Raw genomic sequence first — 14,723 nt, 5'->3', positions numbered from 1 at the left:
ATAAATAACTATTACGGCTTACCATATTTGCCCTTTTATTAAAGGCAAATATATTGTATTCATTTATTGTTCTCTCCTTTTATTGTTATTTCCATATTATTCGTAATTTACCATATTTTTGTACTCTATAAATGATTATAAATAAAAGAACTCTCATCACCTAAGGTGGATTCAACAAACATTTACACATTGGATAAAGCTTTACAGCAAATAAATTGTAAACCAACCCTCATTGATATGGTGCATCCATCATTTATACATTGATATTGATGTGATTCTCATAAAGTCTTTTGGCCAACAAAAAAAACTTATTTACTGGTCTTTTCTTTGCCATTGCTAATAGCTAAATAATAGTGGAATCAAATAATTTATACATTGATAAGTTTGTATGGTGTGAATAAATAATTGATTGATAATTTTGGATGGTGTGAATAAATAATTGCTATCACTAAAGAATGAAGTCTTTTTAAATGAAATGGTTCGGTAAGGAGTAATAGAGCTTTAATTTGATCCTCTAATTGGAGGAAGTAGTTCATTCAAATAACTCGAGTGCATCCTCTTATTCTTCTATAATATGACAGCTTCACTCTGAGTAGCAGAGAAAGAAAGCGAGAAAGATGACACATTTGACCAATTAAGAGAAAAAAAGTGTTTAAACTTGCTAAAAGCACAACTTTGGAACTTGGACCCATAAGGATGATATGTTGATAAATCAAAACAAACATAGGGAAAACGATGCCCACAAAATTGGAAGATCTACTAAAGTATAACTCACAAAAGATTGAAATAGAGCCTAAGCTCCAAAGGTCAGTGACAAAGAAGTGAAACAAATTCTACAAAGAAAACAAATAACACGAGCCATTCTAACATGTGTTATCCCAACTAACATGCATTCTAAGAAAAATTTGAAGAGATCACCCAACATAGAATTGTTACAGGCAAAGCACACTTACCACTAGAATGGACAGTAACTTTTAATTTTTTTAAGCTTTTCTTAACATCCTATCCACAAGATTATTTTCATCCAGACATAGACTCGATTCATTCATTTACTCATTTACTCGGATGTCAGAATCTTTAATAGTTGTAATTTATATAACGACACATACGACTCTGGTCGAGATAGTTAAGGTCATTCCATGAAAAGATTAGTTAATTCCACGGAGGTTTGAAGCTACCATAGTTGGCCTACTTTCCAATGAAGATATAAAAGTTATAAAGTCACCATATTTGTTAAACAAAATGTGTATATAAATACAAACTCTACAATGGCAAAGGAGCAAACTAACTCTACATTCAAACACATAAATTTAGTATATTATAACACTGATCTTTTAGGAGATGGCAAACTTCTCTTGCTCCCTCTTTGTTCTTGTCCTGGTTCTCTCAGGTACGTATGGTTGTTTGAATGTTTTTAAGTTTTGTTCTATAAGCCTCGATGGGTATTAAAGCATGTATAACTTTCAAAATTTGTGCAGCAGGTTGGATAGTGCCTCTAGCAACCCACGCAAAACAATGTGATGTGAAGATGTTCGAATATGCATGCGACACCACTGGATGTCACCAAAAGTGCCTAGAGGTTTACACTAATTCAACATCTCAATGTGTTGAAACTCCTGAATTTCCCACCAACTTTGCTTGCCATTGTTTCTTCCCTTGGGAAGAAAATTGAGTTTTGATGTGATGCTCTCCTTTTCCTTGTACTAATCCACATATTGTAATGCCCTAAAAGTCTACACGTTTCCTAAATAAAATGGTCGGTGACTTTCCTGTTATTCAATTTGTCATTATGGTTGCTAGTAAAAAATGTGTATAAAATAAGATGAAAACCAACTATCCTAACACCGGCTCCATGGTCTTCATGCGTCACTTCCGTTATCCGTAGAAGGATGTCTTGCTTTTATCTGAAACATAGACATAGCACATGATTTAAGTACTTTAAGAAATACTTAGTAAGTGACTTCACTATTAGAGTCGTGAAACACAAATATATGCAACATATTTATTAATTAAAAAAAGTTATTATATTATTATTATTAAATATTTTAAATTATTAAATAACTTTTTTATTAAACGAATTCACATCGTTATCCATATAGTAAATATATAAAATAGGTGTTAATATAACAAATAATGATATCGACATAATAATCCTAATGACTCCATCCAAGACAGAAAAAAGTTGTAACTTATCATAATTGGCCTACTTTCCAAATAAAAGACAAATTAACTTAAAAATGAAAGTATCCTACACCTTTCAATCACTCCACGAGAGGTTTAATCACTACTACTTGAATGACTGTACTATGCAAGTTCTAAACACAAGAATTTGCAAACAAGATCTTAACTCTCAAGAAACCTAAAAAAATAGAAATTCTATTACTTTTTAATTTAAAAAATGTGATGTCTCTAATCAAAGAAAATGAGGGTTTATATAGCCTTTACCATCTTAACCTATACGACACGTCACTCCCAAATTAAAATTAAATTTGCTGGTAAATGAGAAATACTCATAACCTCCGTATTAAAACTAAACCCTAAATCGTATATGACACATAACTTCTAAATTAAAATTAAATTTGCTAGAAATACCCATGACCTCCCTATTAAAATGGCTAGTTAATGGGGGAATAGGGTAACCTACGTAGGTTACCATATAACCTCTAACTCTTATATTAAATACAAAAAAAAATATTTAAATTATAATTAAGTAGTGCAATGAATGAAATGTGCTTATTTGTCATCCTTGGACTAGTTCCATAAATTCATCTCTTTCTTGAAGCTCAATTTTGCACAACATATAATGGAGGTCTCCAACGTCTTCTAGAATTTCTTTTGATGAGTCCACCATAGCTTGAATATAAGTGTACAAGGTTTGTTGTAGCTTCTTGGCTCTTGTTCTTGTAATTGGACCTTGAGGTATGGAAATTCCTTGGTCTTGGTTCATATCATTCTCCCCTCTTGAGAAGGATTCGTCCTCGAATCCCAGCCATCACCTACATCAAAAGGACTCAAATCAACAACATTAAAAGTTGCGCTAATACCATACTTACCTAGTAAATCAATTTTATAAGCATTGTCATTGATACGCTCAAGAACTTGAAATGGTCCATCTCCTCGTGGTAAAAGCTTAGATTTTCTTTGAGTAGAAAATCTTTCTTTTCGGAAATGCACCCAACCCAATCTCCTGGCTTGAAGATGACAATCTTGCATCCTTTATTAATTCGGGTGGCAACCTTGGAATTTTGCTTCTCAATTTGTTCTTTTACTTGCTTGTGCATTTTATGAACAAACTCAACCTTGACATTTGCATCAAAATTCACAAACTCTTTTGACGGCATAGGTAACAAGTCAATGGGGGTTAAAAGATTAAAGCCATAAACAATTTCAAAAGGTGTGCATTTAGTAGTGCTATGAACAACCTTATTCTATGAAAATTCTATAAATGACAAACAATCCTCCCATCTTAAGATTCTTATCAATAAATTTTATGATCTAATTAGATTGGATTTATTATATAACCAGAATTTCTTAAACATATTTATGATTAATTGAGTTATGCATTTTTGTATTTTTTTTTTTAAAAAAAATAAACGTAAAATAAAACATAGATCAGTGGATGAAACAGAACCTCCTACTTAATTTAACATTTTAATTACTATTGAGTTATATTCACTTTACTATTATTATAAAATAATAATAATAATAATAATAACCTTAGAGCAATTAGTTAAAATAAAAATTATTTATAAAAACTGTTTTATAGCTAATCAAATTAGAACGTATATTGTAAATTTCAACCCAATAAAATTTTTCAAATAAAATAAAGTTTTCATTTCTAAAAATGAGAGGATTAATGAACTTCTCCCCTCTCAATTAAATTTCAAAACNTTTTTTTTTTTTTTTTTTTTTTTTTTTTTTTTTTGACAAAAAAAAATTGATGATTGTTTACCCACCACACAATTTTTACATGGAGAGAAGAATTGAGTTGTGGTGAACAATCCACCATCTTCTTTTGCTCAAGAGTTTTTCATAACTACACCGTCAAAGTTGATCAATATATATATTTTTTATTGTATTGAAACAAGTGGATACTACAGGCTGAGATATAGCATGCAGTACGAACATTCGATTTAAAGGCATCTTTGTCTCCATGATTAAGCCTCTCAGGATGAAACACCTCCCATGTTCCATTTTGAAACAAAATGGTAAGCCCCTTTGATTGCAATTTCTCAATACTCAACAAATTGTTCTTCAGCTCTGGTATATAGGTATGATTCCATTAACTTGGAGCCGTACATTACTCTTTTCTGTTACAACCATGCTTGAGTTGTTGCCCAACTTCAAGCAATCTCTAAAACTTCCATCAAAATCTGAAAAAATATTTCTTCTTCCCACACATATGATTGCTACATCCCGAGTCAAGGAACCACATATCTTCTCTATTGGCCTTATTCATATTCACGTAAGCCGTCAATAACATCTCTTCTTAAGTCTCTACATAGCTTGCCTCTTTCTTCTTGTTCGCCCACAGCTTCACCGCATCCGCCCCAGTGAACTCAGGGTAGTAGCCCGCGGCTATGTTTTCTCCATACGGCCCGATTGAGTGAATCATGGCACAGTCACCCTTTCTTTTTTCCGCATAGGCTTGAGCGTACGCGGCCACGGTGTTGCTCCATTGCATGGGGCCGACGCCGACCTGGGCTCGAGCGTAAATGTGAAGCGCGAGGTAGTCATGGGGGGCATTTTGAGCATTGATTAGGGCGAGGAGAAACATGAAAGTGGCAATGAAAGCAGCCATGATCGGAGGGGTTTGAGTCCACATAATTTCGATGATAAATGAGATGAAAATTGAGAATAAGGGAAGGATTTAAATAAAGATGGGAAAACAATCAATTATGAACTAATTATGCCATCCTCGGAGATTCAACAATGCATTCCGACTTTATGTTTAGTTAGGCTAGATTTTTGTTTGAATTAGATCCAAATGAATGAAAATTTTCTAGATTTAGCATGAATTTTTTTTTTTTTTAGGATTAATGAATCTTAATCTACGTGGAGGTTAATCTTAAAATTTAAGATACATTTTTACTCACCATTTAGGTATTCATACAGGTATATATTTATTGTTTTATTGACTAAATATTTGAAAATAAATAAATAATGTTAATATTTTACTTAAAATTTTGAGTAAAATGAAATGAATTAATTTAACCCAAAAATTTTATGATTGATTATTAACTGAGAATCATAAGAAGAATAGAAAATCAACTTTTCAATTCTAGCCGATTGACTTACTTAGTGGTCCGATTGACTCACTTAGTGGTATAGTGTGGTAGAGTCGGCTAGTGGCTAACCTAATTGACTCACTTGGCTACCGGTTAGTCTGACTTGATCCATTAAACTTTCCATTCTAATCCATAAATTCATCATTTTTAAAATAGTAGTTGAATAGGTTCAATTTTTATATTAAAAAAGTTAATTTTTTAAAATTTGGAGACTTATTAGACACTTTTAAAATAACAAATTGTTAAACATTTTCTTATTCTACTCTTTTCAAAGTTTAGGAATATGTAGTTTTTTCAAAGTTTAGGTTGCGGCAGTGGGCCTTCGTCTCCGGTGTGGGTCTCACAGTGCAGCGAAGTTAAACGCCGTCGTGCATCTCTCGATTTGGAGGCCGAAAACACCGTGGACTGATTTTTCGCATCTCTGTCGAGGGCATTTCTTCCGGGTGACTTGGAACAGGAATTGGCTGGTGGCTGGTGTCCTCAGTATTGAAGATTGTTCGGAAATGATCGTAGATTTATAAGTAAAACATACATCTCTGGGAGCCCAAACCAAACCTATGAGATTTTCTCATGTTCAAAGTGGACAAATATCATATACCATTGTAGAGATTCGTGATTCTTAACATGATTATCAGACCATGAACTTAACTTAGCTATGTCAAACAAAGAAATTGTTAGCCTAAAAATTGTAGTCAAAAGTGTCAACGAATGGTGTATTTTGTTGAAAGGCTCCAAAGAAAGTAGTTGAGCATCGATCAAGGGAAGGTTGTTCTAGAAATCTACAGGCTTCAGGGGTGGTTCTGTGATGTACTTAATTAGAGGGGAGACTCTATGATCATGGGTTTATAAGCAAAGAGGCCACAACAAATTCACAAGAGTTAACTCAAACAGGACAATATAATACTATTATAGACAAATTCACAAGAGTTTTCCATCCCTATTTAAATCATGTCCTCATTCTCAATCTTCATCTCATCTCTCATCGGAATTATGTGGACTCAAACCCTTCCGATCATGGCCGCTTTCATGGCCACTTTCATTTTCCTCCTCGCCCTAACCAACGCTCAAAACGCCCCCGGTGACTACCTCGCACTTCACAACCGAGCTCGAGCCCAGGTCGGCGTCGGCCCCATGCAATGGAGCAACACTGTGGCCGCATACGCTCAAGCCTATGCAGAAAAAAGAAAGGGTGACTACACCATGATTCATTCAATCAGGTCGTACGGGGAAAACATAGCCGCGGGCTACTACCCTGAGTTCACCGGGGCGGATGCGGTGAAGCTGTGGGCGAACAAGAAGCCGTTGTATGATCATGCATCGAATAAATGCGTGGGTGGTGAATGTGGGCACTACACTCAGATGGTGTGGCGGAGCTCGGTGCGGCTTGGATGTGCTAGAGTGCCCTGTAAGGCTAATTCTCAGTTTGTTGTTTGCAACTATGATCCTCCATACAACTATATTGGGGAAAAGCTTTATGATTCTTGGGTGGTAGGAAGAGATGTGGTTTTAAAAATTTTATAAATTGGAATAAAGTTTGTGAGAGAATCATGAATTTATGAATTAAAATAAAGCTACGATATTGTCTACAATAGTATTATATTGTCTACAATAGTATTATATTGTCTAGAGCATAAACTCTTGTGACTTTGTTTTGACTTCCTTACTTATAAACTCATGATCATAGAGTCTCCCCTCTCGTTAAGTACACCACATAGAGCCATCTTTGAAGCCTATAGATTGCCTATGATCATAGAGCCTCCCCTCGAACAAAATACACCAAGAGCCTCCCCTGAAGCCTATGGATTTCTAAAAGAAACTCCCTTTAATCGAGACTCGACTTCTTTCTTTGGAGACCTTAAACAAAATACACAATTTGTTCGACATTTTTTACTACGATTTTAGGCTTACAACTTTTTGTTCGACATAGCTAAGTTAAGTTCATAGTCTGATACCATGTTACTAATCACGAATCTCTACAATGTTATATGATATTTGTCCACTTTGAACATCATGGGTTTGCTTCGAGCTCCCACAAGAAGTCATGTTAATGAAAATGTATTCTTTAGTTATAAATCTATGATCATTTCCGAACAATCTTCAACACTGAGAGCATTAGCCACCAGCCAATTGCTGTTCCAAGTCACCCGGAAGAAATGCCCTCGACGGAGATGCGGAAAACCAGTCACGGTGTTTTTGGCCTCCAAATCGGGAGACCCACGACGACGGCGATTAACTCTGCTGCAGTATGATACCCACACCGGAGACGAAGACCCACTGCCACAACCTTCTCTCTTAAAAGCGATGAGTAAATAACGTTGCCATATCACTGAGCATGCGGGAGAATATCATCTGGTGATGAATCTAGATTCAAAATGTTTTTCGAAATTCTAGACATGGGTCATTACATTTAATGAGTTAGCCAAAAAATAAAAAATAAAAAAAATAAAAAAAATAAATTAGGTAGAATAAGTCTCCTAAGATGTGTGGATATCCATCTCAAAACTTCATCAAAATTAAACATTCATTTAAATATGGATATTGATTTCTAGTTTTCTTTCTCACAAATATTGTGGACAATGACAAAAAAAATCGTGAATAATCATTTAGATCTCCAGTTTGTTAAATAAAAGCCATGCCTTAATTTAGTTAGGTTTGTAAAACATCTAAATTCAAGCGAATGGAGGAGCGTGATTATAGGAGCCATTGTTTTGGCAATTTGGGCGAAGTCTTCGTCCACTTATTCTATTTTTGTATAATTGATTTTTTTGTTATTTAAACCGTTCAACTGAAATCATCGAGTCTTCAGCAATTTCAGCAAATCTCTCACTCTCTCTCCTTTTACTCCCGCAAATTTTTCTTTCGATTCTCTCTCCTTTTACTCCCGCAAATTTTTCTTTCGAAGAAACCTTCGGCCAATTTTTCGTCGACACTGTCTTCCGAATTTCCAGAGTCAACAAGTGGTATCAGAGCCAGGTTGAAGCGATCGGTAGTATACCATCACAGAAGAGCCAACCTATCAACAATCAAGTTGAATAGCTCAAGTGGTTAGAGTGTCGACCTAACAACACACAGGTCTCAGGTTCGAGTAGAAGAAAATGCAAAGGGCGAAAATAAGCACATCGTGGGGTCCATCCCGAGCAGGCTCGCTCACTCCTCCACGCCGCCGTCAAGTGCAGGCATCTCCATCACCACCACGAAGAGGCCGACGCCGTGATGACGGGCGTCGAGTTGTCGTTGAGCGAGTGATCAGGGAGACAACGACCGCCGTCGTTCAGTACCCGATGTTGACAAGGTCCAACTACAACGAGTGGGCCTTGTTGATGCGCGTCAACCTACAGGCGCAAGGGTTATGGCACGCTGTCGAGCCAGAGGAAGAAGAAACGATCGAGTACCGGGAGGATCGGCTGGCGTTCGCCGCCATATTACGATCTGTGCCCCCAGAGATGCTGGCTTCTCTTTCCACCAAGCGCACCGCACAATCGGCCTGGGAGGGAATCAAATCCCGTCGGGTCGGTGTACAGCGTGTGCGGGAATCCAACATTGAGCAACTGCGAAAGGAGCTCTCGGAGATCCGCTTTAAGGACGGCGAATCCGTCGATGATTTTTCAATGCGGATCACGGGGCTCGCCAACAGCATCACCACCCTCGGTGGTGGCATCAGCGAAACAGAAATCGTGAAGAAGATGTTGCAGGTCGTCCCCGATCACCTCGAGCAAGTCGCGATTTCAATCGAGACATTGCTTGACGTGAACGACCTAACAGTGGAAGAGGTGACCGGAAGACTACGTAACGTCGAGCAGCGGAAGAAGAATACCACTTCAGCTGTTGACAAGGAGGGCCGTCTACTCCTCACGGAGGAGGAATGGCTTGCACGCCTAAAGCTCCGCGACAACACCGGCGAGAGCAATGGGTCCTCCTCCAGCCGCAAAGGCGGCAAGAAGCCATGGATGTCCCACGGGCGCACGCGTGGGAAAGATGGGAATCAAAAGAAGGAGTCGACCAATGGCAGGCCGATCCAATGCTCGAACTGTGGGAAGAGAGGACACCTGAGCAGAAATTGCTGGAGCAAGCTCAGGAATAAGGAGAAGGCCGAAAAGGCCCATGTGGCTCAATCCGAGGAGGACGAGCCAGCTCTCTTCATGGTAACTGCATGCGTCCCCAGTTTCGATTCCAAATCCGACGACGATGTTGAACCCAAGAAAGAGCTCCAGTTGGGCGTAGCAAAGATGGCACCAGCTGGGGAGCCAATTCAACTGGAGGAGGAGCGAGTGTTCGCTCAGATCGGCGAGAGGGACGAGCAACACGAGCACCGGCAATGGATCCTTGACACAGGGGCAACAAACCATATGACCGGGGCTAGATCTGCGTTCTCCGAGCTCGACTCGGGGATCCGTGGGACGGTGAAATTCGGCGACGGCTCCGTCGTCGAGATCGAAGGGCGCGGCACCATCCTGTTCGTCAGTAAGGGAGGCGAGCATCGCAAGCTGACCGACGTCTACTTCATCCCGAGGCTCAAGGCTAACCTTGTGAGCCTGGGTCAACTCGATGAGACAGGTTGCTTCATTTCCATCGAGCGCGGACTACTCAAAATCTGCGATAATCAACGACGGTTGCTCACGCAGGCAAGGCGCACGACAAACCGTCTTTACATCCTGGAGTTAGAGATAGACCAACCCGTCAGCCTCTCGGCCAAGACCGAAGAGGTATCTTGGAGGTGGCACGCAAGGTACGGACACTTAAACTTTCCTGCCCTAGAAAAGCTGCAGAAGAAGGAGTTGGTGCACGGCTTGCCAGAAATCAAAGGCGTGAACAAGCTGTGCGACGGGTGCCTCATCGGCAAACAGAGGCGCACACCCTTTCCGTCTCGAACAGCATACCGAGCCGATGAGCCGTTGGAGCTTGTACACGGCGATATCTGCGGGCCCATCAAGCCGGCGACCCCAGGCGGTAAGAGTCTCTTCCTCCTGTTAGTCGATGACAAAAGCCGCTTCATGTGGCTGACTCTGCTGCAAGCGAAAAGTGAGGCGGCAGAGGCGGTTAAGCGCATTAAAGCGCGAGCGGAGGCCGAATGTGAGAAGAAGATGCGAGTGCTGCGCACAGACCGAGGCGGAGAATTCACCTCGGCAAGTTTCAGTAAGTACTGCGACGAGATCGGCATACAACGGCACCTAACGGCGCCCTACTCCCCCCAACAGAACGGAGTGGTAGAGCGCCGAAATCAGACCATTGTCGGGACAGCAAGGTCATTGTTGGTGACGGCCGGGATGCCTGGGAGATTCTGGGGAGAGGCAGTAATGACGGCTGTCTATCTCCTCAATCGGTCACCAACCCGGAGCCTCGACGGGAAGACGCCATATGAGGTCTGGTACAACAAAAAACCAACAGTACATCATTTTCGCGTGTTCGGCTGCGTCGCATACATGAAGGTAACACGTCCCCATCTCGCCAAGCTCGATCCCAGGGGGCTGAAGGTCGTCTTCATCGGCTACGAACCCGGGAGCAAGGCGTACAGACTCTATGATCCTGTAGGGGGGCGAGCTCACGTGTCTCGCGACGTCGTCTTTGACGAAAGCACCTTCTGGCAGTGGAATGACGTGATCGAGGCAGACCGTAATCCAAATCAATTCACGGTGGAGTACCTCGTCACCGAGCCTGAAGAAGGAGGAGCCCAGCATCAGGAGACGTCACCGCCGCCAGCAGGTGCACCACCTGAACCAGTGGAATTCGCAACACCACGGACTGCGGATTCGACGCTGGATGCCGATCACGATACTGATCTGGAGGCTAGGTACCGGAGGATGGATGACCTAGTGGGAGGAGGTGAACCACCTGGACTAGCAGCGCGCGAGCTCGAAGAAGTGGCCGAACTACATGCCGTCAGTGCAGATGAACCAAACACCTTCGCCGAAGCAGAAAAGAACCCGTGCTGGCGGAAGGCAATGCAGGAGGAGATGACATCCATCAATGAGAACCAGACGTGGAGTCTGGAGGATATGCCACCGGGACACCGAGCCATAGGGCTCAAATGGGTCTTCAAACTGAAGCGCAACGAAAAAGGAGAAGTTGTGAAGCACAAGGCTCGTCTGGTGGCGAAGGGCTACGTCCAGAAGCAAGGAGTGGACTTCGAAGAGGTATTTGCGCCAGTAGCAAGGTTAGAATCTGTTCGTTTCTTGCTGGCAATTGCGGCACATTACTCTTGGGAGGTTCACCATATGGACGTAAAGTCTGCTTTCCTTAACGGAGAATTGAAGGAGACCGTCTATGTTCGTCAACCACCTGGCTTCCTGGATAACGACAACCCTAATAAGGTACTGCGCCTGCACAAAGCACTCTACGGGCTTCGACAAGCCCCACGAGCCTGGAACGCGAAGCTCGACAGTACCCTACTGTCACTGAACTTCAAACGTTGTGCCTCTGAGCATGGCATGTACACATACGGCCACGGCAAAAAGCGACTGATCGTGGGAGTGTACGTCGACGACCTCATAATCACTGGAGGCGACGTGGGAGTCCTCGGAAGGTTCAAAAAGGAGATGTCGAAAAACTTCGAGATGAGCGATCTCGGTGTGCTCAGCTACTACCTCGGCATCGAGGTGCAACAGAACTCTTCCGGCATCTCCATCTGCCAAAGTGCATACGCGAGGAAGCTGCTGGACACAACTGGGCTTGTGGACAGTAATCCTACCAGGACACCAATGGAGGCCCGACTTCAACTAAGGAAGGCCGGCACTACGACGACAGTCGACTCCACCAATTACCGCAGCATTGTCGGGAGTCTGCGCTATCTGGTAAACTCTCGTCCTGATCTTGCTTACTCTGTTGGCTATGTGAGCAGGTTTATGGAAGCACCTAGGGAGGAGCATCTAGTGGCTGTCAAGCGCATCCTGCGCTATGTAGCCGGAACCAGAGGCTGGGGTGTAAGATATTGTGCAGGGAGCGGAAAGGAGAAACTCAAGCTGGTCGGCTACAGTGATAGTGACATGGCCGGTGACGTCGATGATCGTAAGAGCACCAGCGGAATGATCTACTTTCTCTCAGGCGGCGCGATCTGCTGGCAATCAACAAAACAGAAGGTGGTTGCTTTGTCTTCCTGCGAAGCAGAATACATCGCCGCTTCGATGGCAGCAACACAAGGGATCTGGCTTGCACGACTAATGGAAGAACTCATCGGGAGAGAAAGCGATCCACCAATGCTATACGTAGACAACAAAGCTACGATCTCCCTGATCAAAAATCCAGTTTTGCACGACCGGAGCAAGCACATAGAAATCAGATTCCACTATATTCGAGAATGTGCAGATCGAGGGCTCATCAAGATTGATTTCATCCGAACAGAGGAACAACTTGGAGACATTTTCACCAAGTCCCTGGCGCGGGTGAAATTCGAAGAACTACGCTCAAAGATCGGAGTTCAAATAATAAGGTACAGCTTTTAGGAGGAGATTGTTAAATAAAAGCCATGCCTTAATTTAGTTAGGTTTGTAAAACATCTAAATTCACGCGAATGGAGGAGCCTGATTATAGGAGCCATTGTTTTGGCAATTTGGGCGAAGTCTTCGTCCACTTATTCTATTTTTGTATAATTGATTTTTCTATTTTTGTAATTAGATTTGTTATTTAAACCGTTCAACTGAAGTAAAATAAAATCATCGAGTCTTCAGCAATTTCAGCAAATCTCTCACTCTCTCTCCTTTTACTCCCGCAAATTTTTCTTTCGAAGAAACCTTCGGCCAATTTTTCGTCGACACTGTCTTCCGAATTTCCAGAGTCAACACAGTTGACCATCTCAAGTCCGCCTAAGATGTCCTAGAAACTCTACTTAGCTTACGAGAGATGTCTACCTGCGTACATGCATAACAAATTTTGCAGGTTATCATACATAACGTTTCTTCAGAGTCCTTTCAAATTTTAGTTCACACTCCACGAGTAGTGGCGTGGTGTCAAGTAGTTAAACCATTGGATTTTATGCATATAAAAACTTGTACAGAAGTTCTTCCAAGCTCCAAAGAAATTGTCCTGTTAGCCACTACTCGACACAGTGTCTATCATACTACGGGTGTCGAGGAGTTTGTCCGCCTGCCAAAATTCATGCCCCATGTAGACAATTAAGTGGTGAAATTCGTAATCAAACTTTTATGTTCTTTTTAAGAGATCGATTGCATTACTAATGATTTTTATTATGATGGAATCGTTTAATCATGGCAGAAAAAATATTCATATTTCAATGTCATATTGAGCGATGCGATTTTGTTTTAAAAAATACAAGTACAAATTATTGAACGAATGTGAATGATCCACTACATGCATTACTACATGGAGCAAACCAATGAGATTTTCAAACGTAAAACTATAAATGGTGTGAAAAAGACAAATTTCAAAGGTTTTGTGAACTTGTTCATTGTGGAAAAGATTAGGAGCCGGTTTAGCACATATTTGAGGGTTTTGCTTTTCAGAAATGGTGGATCTAACATTTGCACATGTAGATTTGATGAGTTCTTCATTTCTATGGTAAGTGAGGTCAATATCAGAAACTTCCACACCTTCATATGGTATGCTACTACTGCAAATAAGTTTGACTACGACGAAAGTAGCGGAAGTGCCTTTGATATTTTTTTAATCTACCATGCTTATCTTAATTTTTTTATCGAACCTAAAGGTATGAATTTTGTTTTAAGAAAAAATAACCTTGGAACTAAATCAGTTGAAAATGAATTAGGAATAATTCAAATACATACCTTTTAGTTGCATTGGATCTAGGGACAATATTCTTAGTCCATGATAATAGGATTGGAGATGTTATCCATTTTAATATCTTCAAAATGCATGTCCGAGGCTAAAAAAGCAATGGCAGAATCTCGCCATGTTTTGATCTTTACACCCTTGTTTGTATTGATCAATTTACATTTTGTTATCATAACTCCTATCACGTACTTTCCTAAACTTCCAATGCTAATGCCATGTCCTTATCCGCTAGTTACATTGGTAAAAGTTATTTTCTTGTTACTGTCTCCTACAGAAACACAATCATCTCCATTGCGATTTGTGTATCGAGAATATAAATCTCTTATGAAATACTCACGTAAATTTCATCAGTATTGGGGCTTTGGTCGGGTGCAGTAATTATCACGTATTGCAAGTTAAGATTCTTGCAACCCAAAAGATCGATGTGAATTCTTACTATCCAAGGAACTTCAAATTCTTATCAATCAAAAAAAAAAAAAAAAATTCTTTAAATTGAAACACTATACATTAATTGAGATTTAGAATTTAAATGGTGTGCAATATGAGACCAAAGAAGAATCTACTAGAAAGTTAACTCCTTTTGGAACCAACACTTTATTGGGAGTAGTCGACCCACGTGATTCCTTGCATGGCTAAAGCCTGTAAATTTAATTGATTCTCTTTTTTATATAAAAAAAAAAAAAAAAAAAAATA

The 14,723-nt window shown here is 40.5% G+C and overlaps 2 protein-coding genes across 2 annotated transcripts; one reads left to right on the top strand and one right to left on the bottom strand.

The window, feature by feature from the left end:
* Positions 1-4,489: 4,489 nt before the first annotated feature.
* LOC111797316 (basic form of pathogenesis-related protein 1-like) lies at positions 4,490-4,801 on the bottom strand. The gene has a single exon (XM_023680325.1). The coding sequence runs from the start codon at positions 4,799-4,801 to the stop codon at positions 4,490-4,492; it is 312 nt and encodes a 103-aa protein (XP_023536093.1).
* A 1,477-nt stretch (positions 4,802-6,278) lies between these two features.
* On the top strand, positions 6,279-6,809 carry LOC111797230 (basic form of pathogenesis-related protein 1-like). The gene has a single exon (XM_023680213.1). It carries the CDS (start codon positions 6,279-6,281, stop codon positions 6,807-6,809), a length of 531 nt encoding a protein of 176 aa, XP_023535981.1.
* The last annotated feature ends 7,914 nt before the right edge of the window (positions 6,810-14,723 follow it).

The sequence above is a fragment of the Cucurbita pepo genome, chromosome LG01, assembly GCF_002806865.2.
Source record: "Cucurbita pepo subsp. pepo cultivar mu-cu-16 chromosome LG01, ASM280686v2, whole genome shotgun sequence".
Lineage (NCBI taxonomy): Eukaryota > Viridiplantae > Streptophyta > Magnoliopsida > Cucurbitales > Cucurbitaceae > Cucurbita > Cucurbita pepo.
This window is presented reverse-complemented; position numbering and strand designations above follow the sequence as displayed.

What these genes read in the sequence shown, in the direction of transcription:
- LOC111797316 (XM_023680325.1), bottom strand. Translation starts at nt 4,801, where the DNA reads ATGGCTGCTTTCATTGCCACTTTCATGTTTCTCCTCGCCCTAATCAAT.
- LOC111797230 (XM_023680213.1), top strand. Translation starts at nt 6,279, where the DNA reads ATGTGGACTCAAACCCTTCCGATCATGGCCGCTTTCATGGCCACTTTC.